General features: G+C 39.0%; 2 protein-coding genes across 6 annotated transcripts; one reads left to right on the top strand and one right to left on the bottom strand.

The window, feature by feature from the left end:
- The first annotated feature begins 366 nt into the window (after nucleotides 1–366).
- LOC308702447 (transmembrane protein 263-B) lies at nucleotides 367–2,877 on the top strand. 2 transcript variants are annotated; one of them, XM_081385297.1, is made up of 3 exons: nucleotides 367–539; nucleotides 948–1,029; nucleotides 2,234–2,877. In XM_081385297.1, exons 1-3 carry the CDS (start codon nucleotides 531–533, stop codon nucleotides 2,500–2,502), a joined length of 360 nt encoding a protein of 119 aa, XP_081241423.1. In that variant the 5' UTR covers nucleotides 367–530; the 3' UTR covers nucleotides 2,503–2,877. The 2 variants fall into 2 exon arrangements, with proteins under 2 accessions (XP_081241423.1, XP_081241422.1); XM_081385296.1 differs by having other exon boundaries at nucleotides 408–539; nucleotides 2,231–2,877.
- Nucleotides 2,878–5,410: 2,533 nt separating this feature from the next.
- cry3b (cryptochrome circadian regulator 3b) lies at nucleotides 5,411–15,229 on the bottom strand. Of its 4 annotated transcripts, none has more exons than XM_081384708.1 (15): nucleotides 14,615–15,229; nucleotides 12,818–12,992; nucleotides 11,865–11,973; nucleotides 11,222–11,364; nucleotides 10,786–10,970; nucleotides 10,581–10,678; nucleotides 10,077–10,217; nucleotides 9,267–9,578; nucleotides 9,010–9,161; nucleotides 7,818–8,020; nucleotides 7,193–7,306; nucleotides 7,048–7,107; nucleotides 6,903–6,962; nucleotides 6,710–6,825; nucleotides 5,411–6,618 (listed from the first exon to the last, which is right to left on the bottom strand). In XM_081384708.1, exons 2-15 carry the CDS (start codon nucleotides 12,976–12,978, stop codon nucleotides 6,577–6,579), a joined length of 1,896 nt encoding a protein of 631 aa, XP_081240834.1. In that variant the 5' UTR covers nucleotides 12,979–12,992; nucleotides 14,615–15,229; the 3' UTR covers nucleotides 5,411–6,576. The 4 variants fall into 4 exon arrangements, with proteins under 4 accessions (XP_081240834.1, XP_081240833.1, XP_081240836.1 ...); XM_081384707.1 differs by having other exon boundaries at nucleotides 5,620–6,618; nucleotides 7,048–7,110; nucleotides 14,615–14,770; XM_081384710.1 differs by having other exon boundaries at nucleotides 5,621–6,615; nucleotides 14,615–15,045.
- Nucleotides 15,230–15,577: the final 348 nt, after the last annotated feature.

The following is a 15,577-nucleotide window of genomic DNA, read 5'->3' as shown; positions in this document are numbered from 1 at the left end:
TAAGTGTTGTTTGTTATTGTTAATTCCATAGACTCTTTAGAAATTTTCTGGTTAACATTTTTGTTGTACATTCAATATATACATATAATTTACTTGAGTTAAATCCTTACTCAAGTGTTTGCTATCAATATCTTATGTTTTAGAATGTGGATTTGACTGACCAGCACTTATGACGCATTATCCGGGGGTTGAAGTAGCCAATCCTTCGATGGCGAACGCGGTGCTCATGAATATTAATTAGGTCGTGCTCACGTACCTTGTTTATTTTCTCGGAGCGTCCAGTCACGTAACACGATTGCTAATCATAACTCACGCTCTCGAGTCAATACGCCCCCTTTTCATCCAATCACGTAGGAGCATCTCATTACGTCATGAATATTCATGAGCCCGGTTGATTCGCATCCTGGTCTGGATTGAGCGCCACGTCGCCACAGTGGAGTTTCTTCACACACACACACACACACACACACACACACCGATGAGTTCTGTGCGCGTCTGGAGAGGAATGCGGTGAATTTACCTGCACAACCATGGTGAAGGTGAGGAGAAATCTGCATCTCATCTCATATGATAAACACTTGATGAATGCTTTCTTCGGATCGATTGTGCATTTTCCAGAAATATAATTTAAAGTCGCAATTGAGAGATGCACAATATTGCACGAGGAGAAACATATCAACAGGAAAGTGTGTGAAAGTTTAACATAAAGAATATAAAGTGACCATATTGTAACGACATTCTGGAAACAACTATAATTAAACTATAATGCATCTATAATTATGTTAATTTTGCTTTTATATTTGTTTTCTCTGATCTCCTATTTAGCTTTTCTGCTTACCTGTGCATGTCACCTGTATTATCGATTTTTAAAAAAATTATAATAAATTGATTAATTTGTAATATTTGGGAATATTAATATTTCTGACTCCGGTTTGTCTGATTTGTAGAGTGTGAATTCAGAAGTTCAGTCCCGGAGTGAAACATATGGAGGAGAAGAAGAGGAACACACACAACCCAGTCCGTCCGCAGGTACACTCATTCAACACACACACACACACACACACACACACACACACACACACACAACCCAGTCCGTCCGCAGGTACACTCATTCAACACACACACACACACACTCACACACACACACACACACACACACACACACACACACACATGCTCTCGTGAGATGGAGTGTTGTGAGATTTGCAGTTGGCTATTTCAGTGTGTGTGTGAGTCACTCGGGAATAGCGCTCTTCTGCTCCGAGGCGTTCCTGCGCGCGCTGGGAATTCATGCTTGTTTTCGGACAGAATGTTGTTTGATGATGCAAGAGATGCGTAATCACCGTTTGCATGACACACACATCACCAGAAAACACCAAATCTGCGGATATATTTCACCCGTTTTGGTTTTATATCTGGTTATTGCAGTTTTCTTCAAATGCTTACACACAAAATCCTCACTCGTCACACAATTTGTGAAACCTGACACTTACACACACCAGATCTGCAAAACCACAAACTCATTCTCAGCATTCGACACAGTTTTCAGTTTCATAAAACACGTTTTGCAATCCACAACACACACTTCTCTATGAAACGCACAAAAATCTAACAGGAAAGTCTCTTGATTTCCTTTTTCAAACACAACCTATCATAACACCACAGTAATTCATCAGAGCCTCACACACACACACACACACACACACACACTCCTCACATCTCTCTGCCGATTACTTTCAGTGTTGTCCAGAGATGAACACATGAGCTCATGAAAGAAGAGCTTTAGGTGTTGAATAACTGTGTGTGTATGATATATCCAGAAATATAATATAATGGCAAAGGTGTCTGCAACATAAGACACACGTTTGCTTTTGAGATGTGTGTGATATTTTGAATGCAGTGCTTCATTTAGCAAGAGATGTGAGGCATTTTATGTGTGCAATTCTTGGATTTGTGTGTAAAGTTTTGAAAAAAATAATGTTTTGTGCATTATTATTATAATTTTTGCATTTAGTTATTTTATTTTATCTGTCATTATTTATTTATTTATTGCAAATTTGAACAAAAATTGAACAAACATAAGATACAAATGTTTGGTGCATTATTATTATTTATTTTTTTGTCTGTCATTGTATGTCTTTTTTTCTTTTTTTATTGCACATTTTACCAAACATAAGATACAAATGTTTTATGTATTATTATAACTAAGCGACGTTCCTTTAATGGTCAGCAGATGGCGGTAAGGATCTCGCGCCGGCCCCGCCCGGGATGATCTGGCGGGTGACGGGTGTGGTGAGGGGCGTGGTCGGGGCCACAGTGGGCGGAGTCTCCTGGCTGGGCGGGAAAAGCTACGAGATCACCAAATCAGCTGTGACCGCGGTCCCCTCGGTGGGTGTCGGCCTGGTGAAGGGCGGAGTCTCGGCGGTGGCAGGGGGCGTGTCCTCGGTGGGCTCAACGGTAGCCAATAAAGTCACAGGAAAACGGAAAGACAAATCAGAGTGAAACTGGATTACGATGAAGATTATAACGAAAGTTGGTTTGTCGACCGCCATTAAACCGTAGATTATAGCGAGAACATCACGTTACAGAGACGTTGACGGATGTTTTCGACCAGTCAACGTCCGAGACGAAGAGTTTTGTGTACGTCATACTGTGTTGTAACTGCAGAAACAGTTCGATGTTTGATGCTGTCGGGTTTTTCTCAAATCATCTCAGATCCGCGACCAAAGACACGTTTATCGGTGATGCTTTTGAAGGTTATGTTGCATTTCTCTAGACCGTTAACAGACTTCTCCTGGGATGTTATCGGCTGGATTGTGTGTTAATAAATGTCTGTTTTTATTATTTGAATTTAATAAAGTCATGTAAATGATGTTGGGGAAAGTGTTTTCAATGATTCGGACCTCTCCAGATATGGACAGAAGATAATTTTACTTAAGTTTAATCAGTTATATATGGAAGCTTGTTTCCGCCACAGAGTGAAAAATAAAAAAGGTAATTGCGACTTTTTAATCTCACAATTCTGACTTTTTTTTATCTCAGAATTACGTGATATAAAGTCGCAATTGCGTATTATAAAGTCATTCTGATCTTGAAGTCAGAAATTCTGACTTTTTTTTCTCAGAATTGCATGTTTAGGCCTATATCTCACAATTCTGACTTTATAATACGCAATTTGGAGATATAAAGTCAGAATTGCATGATATAAAGTCGCAATTGCGTGTTATAAAGTCAGAATTCTGAGATATAAAGTCAGAATTGCATGATATAAAGTCGCAATTGCGTGTTATAAAGTCAGAATTGTGAGATATAAACTATTCTGAAGTAAAAAAAAAAAAAGTCCTTAGTCCTTTTTTTCCTTAGAATTGGACTTTATATCTCACAATACTGAGAAAAGATGTCAGAATTGCGAGATATAAACTCGCTATTGTGTTAGTCAGAATTAATAGTTCTAGTCAGAATTGAGTGATATAAAGTTGCAGTAGCGAGAAAAGTCAGAATTCTGACTTTATAAGACGCAATTGCAACTTTATTTCACGCAATTGCAACTTTATATCTCGCAATTCTGACTTTATATCTCGCAGTTCTGACTTTATATCTCGCAGTTCTGACTTTATAACACACAATTGCGACTTTATTTCACGCAATTCTGACTTTATATCTCGAAATTGTGAGAAATAAAGTCAGAATTGCGAGATGTAAACTCGCAATTGTGAGATAAAAAGTAGCAATTATCTTTTAAAAATTTTTATTCTGTGCGGAAACAAGCTTCCATAGTTATGAGCAGATAACGTACTCTACGAAAAGACACAAACAATTTTAGCTACGCTAGTTAAATTTGTATGTCAAAAAGCAAATCGTAATGTATGGAGGCTCGTTTCCGCCTTAGAAAAAATGTCATTGCGACTTTTCAACTCACAATTCTGACTTTTTTTTCCTCACAATTGTGAGTTTATATCGCGTAAATTCTGAGTATTTTCTGAGTATATGTTGCAGAAGACTGAGGAGAATCTTGATTGAATCTTAATTTTGATGTGATTATGTGCAGAAACTAAGCAGGCTAAGGCTAATTGTTTAAATTATTGACTGTAATATTGTATATTATAATATCTTAACAGGCTAATCAATTAGCTTAGTAATAGTATTTATATAACAACTATTTATTATTTATGCAAAGTGTGATATTTTAGCAGGATAATCAGCTAGCTAACTCTGAAATCTATGTAGCAGCAGCAACACTTGATAGCTTAGCAGGATAATTGGTGAACTTGCTAACTGAAATTATTGTAGTAACTTGAACACGTTTTGATAGCTTAGCTTGCTAATCAGTTACGTTTCTAACGAAAATGTACTATATTGAACGTGATAGGTTAGCAGGCTAATCGGTGAAGTTGCTAACTGAAATTTATGTAGTAACTTGAACATGTTTTGATAGCTTAGCTTGCTAATCAGTTACGTTACTAACGAAAATGTACTATATTGAACGTGATAGGTTAGCAGGCTAATCTGTGAACTTGCTAAATGTAATTTATGTAGTAACTTGAACATGTTTTGATAGCTTAGCATGCTAATCAGTTACGTTACTAACGAAAATGTACTATATTGAACGTGATAGGTTAGCAGGTTAATCTGTGAACTTGCTAAATGAAATTTATGTAGTAACTTGAACACGTTTTGATAGCTTAGCATGCTAATCAGTTACGTTACTAACGAAAATGTACTATATTGAACGTGATAGGTTAGCAGGCTAATCTGTGAACTTGCTAAATGAAATTTATGTAGTAACTTGAACACGTTTTGATAGCTTAGCATGCTAATCAGTTACGTTACTAACGAAAATGTACTATATTGAACGTGATAGGTTAGCAGGCTAATCTTTGAACTTGCTAAATGAAATTATTGTAGTAACTTGAACACGTTTTGATAGCTTTGCATGCTAATCAGTTACGTTACTAACGAAAATGTACTATATTGAACATGTGATAGGTTAGCAGGCTAATCGGTGAACTTGCTAAATGAAATTTATGTAGTAACTTGAACACGTTTTGATAGCTTAGCATGCTAATCAGTTACGTTACTAACGAAAATGTACTATATTGAACGTGATAGGTTAGCAGGCTAATCTTTGAACTTGCTAAATGAAATTATTGTAGTAACTTGAACACGTTTTGATAGCTTTGCATGCTAATCAGTTACGTTACTAACGAAAATGTACTATATTGAACATGTGATAGGTTAGCAGGCTAATCGGTGAACTTGCTAACTGAAATTTATGTAGTAACTTGAACACTTTGCGATAGCTTAGCTGGCTAATCAGTTATGTTACTAACTAAAATGTATGTAGTAACTTGATCTGGCAATGCTAGCCGATTATTTGGTTGTCAGCCATAAAATTGACTACATTTATCTTATGCTAACTGAACAGAAATGTTTAATTAGCTTTGAATACATCTTTCCTTTATATCACTGCAGTCAGCTCAGTCTCACTCACAAGGGCAAAACATACAGTAATCACTTAACCAGTATATTTAAGTTAAGAATGTTAATGCTAGCAGCTAACTCTTTACGATATGGAAAAACGATCAAAATCAATACATTAAGAGACATACATGCTCAATTTGTGTTAAAATATTTTTTATTAGCTGAATGATGAAGTACCACACACAGACTAAGAAACAACTGCTGGTACGATGTACATGTACTGTATATATATATTTAAAATTCAAAACAGCTATGAATATTCTGTAGAAAAACACAGGCAGTAAAAATGTACTGCTACATGAGATACTGCTGTTATATACAAAATGCTGGAGGACGTGGATGATGGAAACATGGATGAGAACAACAGGTGACAATAATGTACAGCGAGCGATGGAAGATCGATGACGTAAACTGTGCAAAAAACACTTCAACCAACGTTTGTCATTTCCAATGACAATCTAAACCAAAGACAGTCGTTGATGCAGACGATGGGACAATCCTTCATCTGTGATACAGTTACAAGTAGTTTGGACCCAAACGTGTTCGACCCCGGGACCATGTGACTCACATCGCCATGGAAACAGGTATTTACAGGAGAGGCCGGTTCTTCGGTAATACTTCTGTCTAAATGTGGCGTGATGCGTTCTTCTGCGGCTGTTTACGATTACTTGTTTGTTCACTTCAAACAAATTAACATAATTCGAATAGAAACGATAAAAACAAACTATTGTTTCTCATTTGGTGACGAAAATGTGTCAACCAATAAGACTTGAGCTTTGGTTCACGTGTTCGTCAAGTACAATATAAATCCAGAACTATCAAAACATTTTAGACGAACATTCGTTTGACTGTAGTGAACAAGACTGGTGTGAAAGGTCACGACGGTATTTACATCTGATTTTTAAAATCAATACTTGGGATAATAAATAAACATTATAATTTTGTCGTTTTTAAACGTTAAAATTAGGTCTACGCCACAATCTGACTGGATCAGCCGTTTAATCGTTTTTTAATTACTCCGAATGTTTGTGCTTAACACGCGATGAAAATTTACGATACATTTTGCGAATCCGTCAGTGGGTCAGTGGGTGGGGCTTAAGAAGAGAAGGCCACGCCCCCTGCGTCTTCCCGCCTCTTCTGAAAAAAAAAGAAAATTATATCGTTAATTAGAGCTGATCGTTTCTAAAATGTTAAATTAGGAAAACGTTAGTTTTGACCTCTTACAGACCTCGTAATCTTTCAGTTGCGCTGAGGGGGAGGGGCCATTGTCACCATGGCAGCCGTTATGCTCCGCCTCCCTTTCCTTCTTTCCAGTCCCGCCCCCGACCGGCCAACTCAAACGCCCTAAATCAACATCAAACTTTATTCGCAAACCATTGAAGTTCCAAAACATTACATATTTTCATGCACATTTTTTTTACCTGGTTGTTGTGGGACGGCGAACTCGTGGCCGTGGTTCGTGTAGGGCGACGTACGGTGGCCTGCAGGAGACAAACACAAAAACATTTTCAGCAAACCTTCACAAAAGGTCATCGAATGAACCAAAGGACTTGTTGATGGACTCACTGAGGGAGGGTCGGTATCTTGAGCCGCGATGTTTCGGTCCGGGCTGCTCTCTCCTGACCCCTGCTGGACACACAGAGCATTACAGCTCACTGATTTTAGTTCACACACACTTATGTGATGTTGACGTCTGGTTGTAAACACTCACGTTGAGGCGGCGCGCTGCTCGGCATCCTCCGGCGCTCAGGGGGCGCTGTTGCCCCTCGGGCGTCATTTACACCCACGTCCTCCATGTGGTTGGACGGAACAGCGGCGAGAAGACCTGACGGATGAAAGAAAATGAGAAGGAGCGATCAAAGCCAATGCCACCTTGTCTCCCTTGTCTGAAATATATATATATATGAGTCATTTCTCTCTACACACACCGCAGGTCCCCTTACATCGACATGTTTCTACGGTAGCTCTAAACGGACAAACGCGTTTTGTCACTATGTTGTTCTTCGTGTAAAGAAACTATAGCTAAAGTCGGCGAATAAAACACTGACACAATGATGAACAGGTAACAATAATATTCGCAATAACATAATTTTACTGAATAATCAAGTAAACCTAATTTATTAATCTTTGTAAAGAAACCTCATTGCTGAACTGGCTACTCTCTGCTGTCTCAGACGACGACATCACTTCCTGTCGGTATACCATAACTTCTGTTGGGTGCAGCTCACAATCTCACCACTAGATGCTGGTAAAACTTACACACTGCACCTTTAAAAAGAAAATGAGAAGGAGAAAATGGAGAACTTGGTAAACGGTGAGGTTGAATGTGCTCTTACTGAGTCCGCGGTATCTGGAGAGCTGCTGGTAGATCTGCCTCATCCTCTCGATATTCAGGCGACTGGCCTCCGCGTGGTTCACCATCGGTTTGGGATAGTCCACGCCGATCACGCATTTAGCGGCGAGCTGCACGTCTTCCGGCGCGTTCCAGGGGTCGTAGATGAACTTGGTTGGAAAATCTTGGAGGACAGGCAAGTATCGTCTGGAATCAAAGGGAGAGATTAACATCACAACCTCCAGCAAACAAAACCAGACGCACACAAACATACAGACGTCAAGAGATAAAACTGAGGCTTCAGCAGAATTCAGAACAGAACTCCTTTGAGTGTGAATCTGATCTTAATCAGCTCCTTTGAGTGTGAATTTGAACTGACTCAGTTCTTTTTAGTGTGAATCTGATCTGAATCAGTTCTTTTGAAGTGTGAATCTGAACTGAATCAGCTCCTTTGATTGTGAATCTGATCTGAATTAGTTCTTTTGAATGTGAATATGATCTGAATCAGCTCTTTTGAGTGTGAATCTGAACTGACTCAGTTCTTTTTAGTGTGAATCTGAACTGACTCAGTTCTTTTTAGTGTGAATCTGATCTGAATCAGTTTGTGTGTGCATCTGAATTGAATCAGCTCCTTTGATTATGAATGTGATCTGAATCAGCTCCTTTTAGTGTGAATCTGAATTGACTCAGTTATTTTTAGTGTGAATCTGAACTGAATCAGTTCTTTTAAGTGTGAATCTGAATTGACTCAGTTCTTTTTAGTGTGAATCTGATCTGAATCAGTTCTTTTGAAGTGTGAATCTGAACTGAATCAGCTCCTTTGATTGTGAATCTGATGTGAATCAGTTCCTTTGAATGTGAATATGATCTGAATCAGCTCTTTTGAGTGTGAATCTGAACTGACTCAGTTCTTTTTAGTGTGAATCTGATCTGAATCAGTTTGTTTGTGTGTGCATCTGAATTGAATCAGCTCCTTTTAGTGTGAATCTGATCTGAATCAGCATCTCTTAGTGGTAATCTTAACTGAATCAGCTCTTCTGAGTGTGAATCTGATCTGAATCAGCTCCTCTGAGTGTGAATCTGATCTGAATCAGCTCCTCTGAGTGTGAATCTTAACTGAATCAGCTTCTCTTAGTGGTAATCTGATCTGAATCAGCTCCAATCCAGTCGTGTCGTGCAGCGGTGTGTATTCCCACCTGATGAAGTCTCCGTTTGGGTCGATCCTCCGGCCGAATCCCACAGGACAGTAGCAGTGGAAGAACTGCTGGAAGAAGGAGCTGCAGGAGTGGCAGAGCCAGCTCCCTGCGTTCACACTCCAGTCCGCGTCCAGCAGAAGCTCCTCGAACACCTGCCAACACACTAACGTTATTACACACGCCATTACCCATGAGCAGGGTTTGAAGTGAACACCTGCCAACCCACTAAATGCGGGTACAAGCAAGTAGTTCCGCACCTTCATGCCCTCCTCCCAGCTGATCCACAGGTCTCCTCGGGTCAGGAAACAGGCCACGGCGTGTCGAGCCAGATGATGGATCCAGCCCTCCTGACGCAGCTGGGTCATGATGGCGTCGATCCAGGGGAACCCGGTGCGGGCCTCGGCCCACTTGGCCAGTGCCTCGGGGTTGCGGTCCCACGGGATGCGGATGCAGATCGGGTTTCCCTCCGCGCGGTCGAAGCGTGGGTTATTAGTGGCGGCCGTGTAGAAGAACTCTCTCCATAAGAGCTTGTCGTACAGAGAGATGGACGGGTTTGCGTTCTTCTTCACCTGTAAACATCATCAGTGTAATTATACGCTATATTAAACCGCATTTCCACCGCGGGAACTTTCCCCAGGAACGAGGAACTTTGGGCTGGTACTGGATCCAGGGTCTAAATGAAGTTCCGGGTAAATATTTCGGGTGCATGTGTGTGTGAGTGCAAGCTGTTGTATCTCCGCCCCCTGTGCCGGGAGCAGCAGCTCATTTGCATTTAAAGAGACACACACAAAATATATATATAATTTTAAAATCATTTAAATTAGATATATTACAATATATTTTAAGTGAGTTTTTTAAACTTAAGCATATTATAAATTATATTAGATATAATGTTTTAAATTAGATATATCATAATATAAACTATATAATGTTAGAGGATTTTAAATTATATTACATTTTAAGTGAGTTTTGGTAGGTTAGCTATATAATACATAGTAATATATTGTTAGATGAGATGTATTGTGAGATATATGGTTGAAAAGCTGTGTTGGATGTTGTGTGTGTACCTTCTTGTAGAGCTGAGTGAGTTTGCAGTGGAACAGGCGGCAGGACAGGCAGCCGAAGCGCAGGTACGGACTCAAGCCCAGCGGACTCGCCAGCAGAGGACTCGAGTTCTGCTTCGGGCGCTCAAAGTTCTCCTGCCACGCCTGTGTGTGTGAGAGAGAGAGAGAGAGGGAGAGGGGGAGAGAGAGAGAGAGAGAGGGAGAGGGGGAGAAAGATAGGGGAAAGAGAGATATGGGAGATAGAGAGAGAGAGAGGGAGAGAGAGATGGGGAGAGAGAGGGGGAGACAGAGAGAGAGATAGAGAGGGGGAGAGAGAGAGAGGGAGGGAGAGAGAGAGATCGGGTTACTGCGTGTGTGTGTACGGGTTAGTGTAAGGAGGACAGAATATACAGTTTGTACAGTATAAAAACCATCACGCTTATGGAATGTCCTCACAAGTATAGCAAAACAATCCTGTGTGTGTGTGTGTGTGTGTGTGTGTGTGTGTGTGTGTGTGAGATGCCGTACCGCAGTGGAATCGGGTCCGAGGTGTCGGTCCATGCGTCTCAGCGCCTCTGATTCTCCTCCGGGCCACACGGCAGGAGCCAAACCCTCAGTGTCGAACCCTGAACACAAACACTCCCATCATGCACTGCTCTGACCACACTGGATCTGTGTGAGTGAGTGTGTGTGTGTGTGTGTGTGTGTGTGAGTAAGTGAGTGTGTGTGTTACCCAGCTCCTCCAGCAGGGGGACGCCGTATTTCTCCGAGTGGTTGTCGCTGACGGGCGTCACACAGTTTCCCATCAGCCCCAGTGTGGGCGGGTCCAGCGGGGGTTCTGGCGGCTCCATGCTGCTCGCTAGCGTCTGGAAGCGCTTGAACGTTAGCGGAGGCTGACCGCCGTTCAGCTCGATGATCCTGACAGCCAATCAGAGAACAGCGTCAGTCAGATTCAGTGATGAGTCACCGCAGTCAATCGACTCATTTAAACGAACCAGATGATTCACCAAGTGAACCGATTCATCGACAGCATTCAGTTCAGAGGCTTTAAAGCGACAGTTCACCCGAAACTGAACATTACTCTCCCTCAACTCTGAACATTAGACGGACACAATCAGAGTTATGTTAAACAATGTCCTGGCTCTTCCAAGCTTTATAATGGTTCTCACCGGTCGAGGTCGTAGAGTGTGTGTGAGATCTTCACGATGACCTCCACCCCCGCCTCAGACGCCAGCTTCTTTATGGCAGCGTCTCGTTCCTTCCCGAACGGCTCCGAGTCGCACTCGAACGTCAGCCGCGACACCTTCCACTCCTGACACACACACACACACACGTCACATGGGCTCTTAATATATGTTCACCCCTCAGTTTTTTTTTTATCCATATTTTTTCAAATTTTGAATGACATTTTTTTTTAGATGTTATTTTTTATTTTATTTACCTTTCAATTTAATCAATAAATAGTAATTTAGAAGAACATTCCTCACATTCTTTCAACTTAAATTCAAAATAACTCACAATTTCATGCATAACCCTTTTAATTCAGCTCTAGATATCTTACACTGGGAGTCTTTGCTGACCTCTTGTGGATAATAATAATATATCATGATATTTCATAACTCTAGATGGCCTTATAGCTCTATATGGGTAAACGAGCTGTTCCTCTGGGTCCTAAAGCCAGTTCATTCAGTGTGCATTCAGATACACATGTAGACATTATTAAATACATTTTTTTTTTTATAAAGTTTTAGCATTATTAGTTTAGTCTTGGACCCTCTGATGAACACTCCATTGTAAAAAAAAATTGTGCACCTTGAAGAGTCGCGGGAAGATGTTGGCCGGCTGACCGCGGATGACGAACAGACGAGAGTTGAGTTTACGAAGACTAGCGTCCAGATCCTCCAAACACTGCAGCAGAAACCTGGAACAACACACACCACACACACAACATGAGTGATAACACACACACACACGAGTAATAACACACCCGACTCTAGACTAACCTGAAGCTTGTGTTCATTTAATGTATTATATTATTACCCTTGAAGTATTATTAGCATCATAATAATAATCGAGCAGCCTTCATGCATTAACTAATGAACCTTATTGTAAAGTGTTACCACATATATATATATATGTTAGTTAATAATCTTGTGTTATTGGTGTGTTATCGTTATTCTGAAGGAGAGCTGTACTATGATGACATAGATGATGTCATCCTCATAGAACCGCCCACACAGCTTTGGTTTAATGACATCACGTGAATGAAAGTTTGTGTCGTTCGTTACAGATCCACCAGACGGCGCCAGAACACAAGCCATTTTAAGCTTAAACGTCATCATAACTCAAACTCTGAGGAGAACTGAGAGATAAAAGTGTCTTTTGATCATGAGAATAACGACTGGAATAAGAAATAGAATTGACATACACTCCCATATCACAGTTCACAATCATATTTTTATACATTATTATGCTGAGGATTGTTTTATTTATAGATTTGATAACATTTAATTCATTTTAATAATATTTATTATTAATTATTATACATATATATTTATATCACAGTTCATTAAAATATTTTATACATTATTATGCTGTAGATTTATTGTATTTATAGATTTAATAACATTTAATTAACTTTAATGATATTAATTATATCTATAAGTGTATAATGTTTCAGAAGTGTGTGAGTGTGAGTGTGTGTGTGTGTGTGTGTGTGTGTGTGTGTGTGTGTGTGTGTGTGTGTGTGTGTGTGTGTCCCTCACCTCCACCTGTTGACGCCCAGGTTGGAGGCCCCGGCGAACCAGGGGTCCAGGAAGTAAACGCAGCGCAGTGATTGGGCGCCGCGCAGGGCCTCCAGCAGGGCCGGGTTGTCATGGAGACGGAGGCCCTTACGGAACCAGTGGACCGAGTTGATGGAGGACATGATCGGATCTCTCCCTGAAACATCATCATCATCATCATCATCATCACCATCATCATCATCACCTTCATCATCATCACCTTCATCATCATCATCATCATCATCACCATCATCATCATCACCATCATCATCATCACCTTCATCATCATCACCTTCATCATCATCATCATCATCATCACCTTCATCATCATCATCATCACCATCATCATCATCACCTTCATCATCATCATCATCATCATCACCATCATCATCATCACCATCATCATCATCACCTTCATCATCATCACCTTCATCATCATCATCATCATCATCACCTTCATCATCATCATCATCACCATCATCATCATCACCTTCATCATCATCACCTTCATCATCATCACCTTCATCATCATCATCATCACCTTCATCATCATCATCATCACCATCATCATCATCATCTTCATCATATCAACACACCCCTATATCACAATTCATCACATGACCAGTCAACATATTTTTATAAAGATCTTATATATTATTACTATTATTATTCTCATCAATAACACATTAAATTAATAATACTAGAAGACCGTTAATTATTATTATCATTAAATTAAATTAATACAATTTTAATTTAATGTGTTCATCAAAAAATACTTGTTTTCAATTATAATAATTAATTAAATGTAAATGCACATACATAATATAATAAATCTACAGCATAATAATCTACAGAAATATTATACTAAACATCACTGCTCATTTAATTAACTGTGATATGAGAGTGTACGTTACGTTTATATTTAATTACATGTTTAATAATATTCAAATCAAGTATTAGTATTATTTAAAAATCTGCAATTGTTATTAATAATACTTATTAAAAATAACAATAATAAACACTCGCTGTTTTAATGTATTCTTTTACTAATAATATTGATACGACTACTAATAATATTTATATTTAACTGTATATGTATATATAAAGCATCATGATACATTTTTTGGTTACATTTATTATTGGTTTATTAGCATTTAATTAAAGTTTAATTCAAAACTAGTATTATTATTAACACATTAAATTAAACAAGTCTTCAAGTGTTATTAATTGAATGTGTTGATGATGATGATGATGATGATAATAATAATACTTGTTGAAGGCTGTTTTATTGTATTAATAATAACATTAATAAATACTTCAAGCTGTTTTCATTTAATTATTATTAATAATAATTATGCTACTAATACTAACAATAATATATTAATATTTCTACTAATTTGATGTTATTTTATTAATATAAATTAATCAAAAATGCAATAATATTTCACCTTTAATTACTTTTTACATAGTAACAGAATGAAACAGAAATAATAAAGCAGTTTCCAGATGAACGGATATTAAAGGCATTGCAGACATTATCATCATACGCTTTACATATGATGTTGAAATGTCTAATAATCGGACCTTCAGTCCTAAAATTGGGTCACTTACATCATCAGATATCACAAAAACATCATAAATAAACAAAAGGTTCAGGTTTAAACACAGCTGTGTGTGTTCTTACCATATGGGTCATGATTGGGTTTTTATGTAACCTTAATGTCGAGTTTATATTCGATATATTCGTGAAATATCAGCAGAATGTAAGAGCAGACTTACCGTACAGACTTTAATGATTTTATGTGACTCCAAGTGATATTTTCATGTCAGTTTTAATAAATATGTCCGTGTAAACACTGCAGAACTGGTCAGATCACTTAACTCCAATCTCACAGAACCGGGACAAATCAGCACAGTTTCATAACAGTTCTGCGCACTGCGCATGCGCCAACACCAGCGACTAACGCAGATCACAGACACTCACAAACTAGATGTACCCCACAGCTTAATATATAATGTTTTAAGGGTTGTAAAAATAGATAAGCGGCTGGGACCTCTAAATATTCATGTTTCCGTGTAGATACTGATAAAAAGACTGTTTGATATTAATTGTATATTATTGAGCATTTAAAACGATGTTTCTTTCTATAGTTTTACATCTATGCTGCCCGTGCGCTGTCTCGATAGGTCACGCTGCTCGTGCTCCACATATAGAGCCCGCTCATTGGTCCGCATTAAAGTGACGTCAAAGGATCCCTCTCACGTTTATGCGGCGTGGATGTACATAGCTTTGCGAGTAACTTCGAATGATTTTGAACATTAAATACGGTTTAGTATGACTTTAAAATGCGGTCCGGCCATTCAGTTGCCGTTTATGTCGACTAACGATGCTGTAATAACCGAATTTCCGAGGATCCCTTACCCCGCCTTCTTCCCTCATCCGCTCTCTGATTGGTCGCGTCCTCAGAATCCCGGATTATCACGGGCGCGACTCCATAGGGCGCCATTTTGGATCTGAACGCGCGGTTTCAGTACACCACTGGAAAATACTGTTGAACAGCAGGAAACTGTTGCCTTCTAATGGAAAACTCTTGAGACTCTCAGTTTTTTTATCATAGCAATCTTATTTACGATGTAAATTTATATAATACATAAAATAAAATTTCTTCATATGTTGATACATATTCAATTATAATATGTTATTTTTTAAAACTTTTGAAAAGTTAACTGTTTAAAAAAAAC

Source organism: Scardinius erythrophthalmus (assembly GCF_964197995.2).
Source record: "Scardinius erythrophthalmus genome assembly, chromosome: 14".
In the NCBI taxonomy this organism is placed as follows: domain Eukaryota; kingdom Metazoa; phylum Chordata; class Actinopteri; order Cypriniformes; family Leuciscidae; genus Scardinius; species Scardinius erythrophthalmus.
Note: the sequence above shows the minus strand (reverse complement) of the source record. Positions and strands in the feature narration are given on the sequence as shown.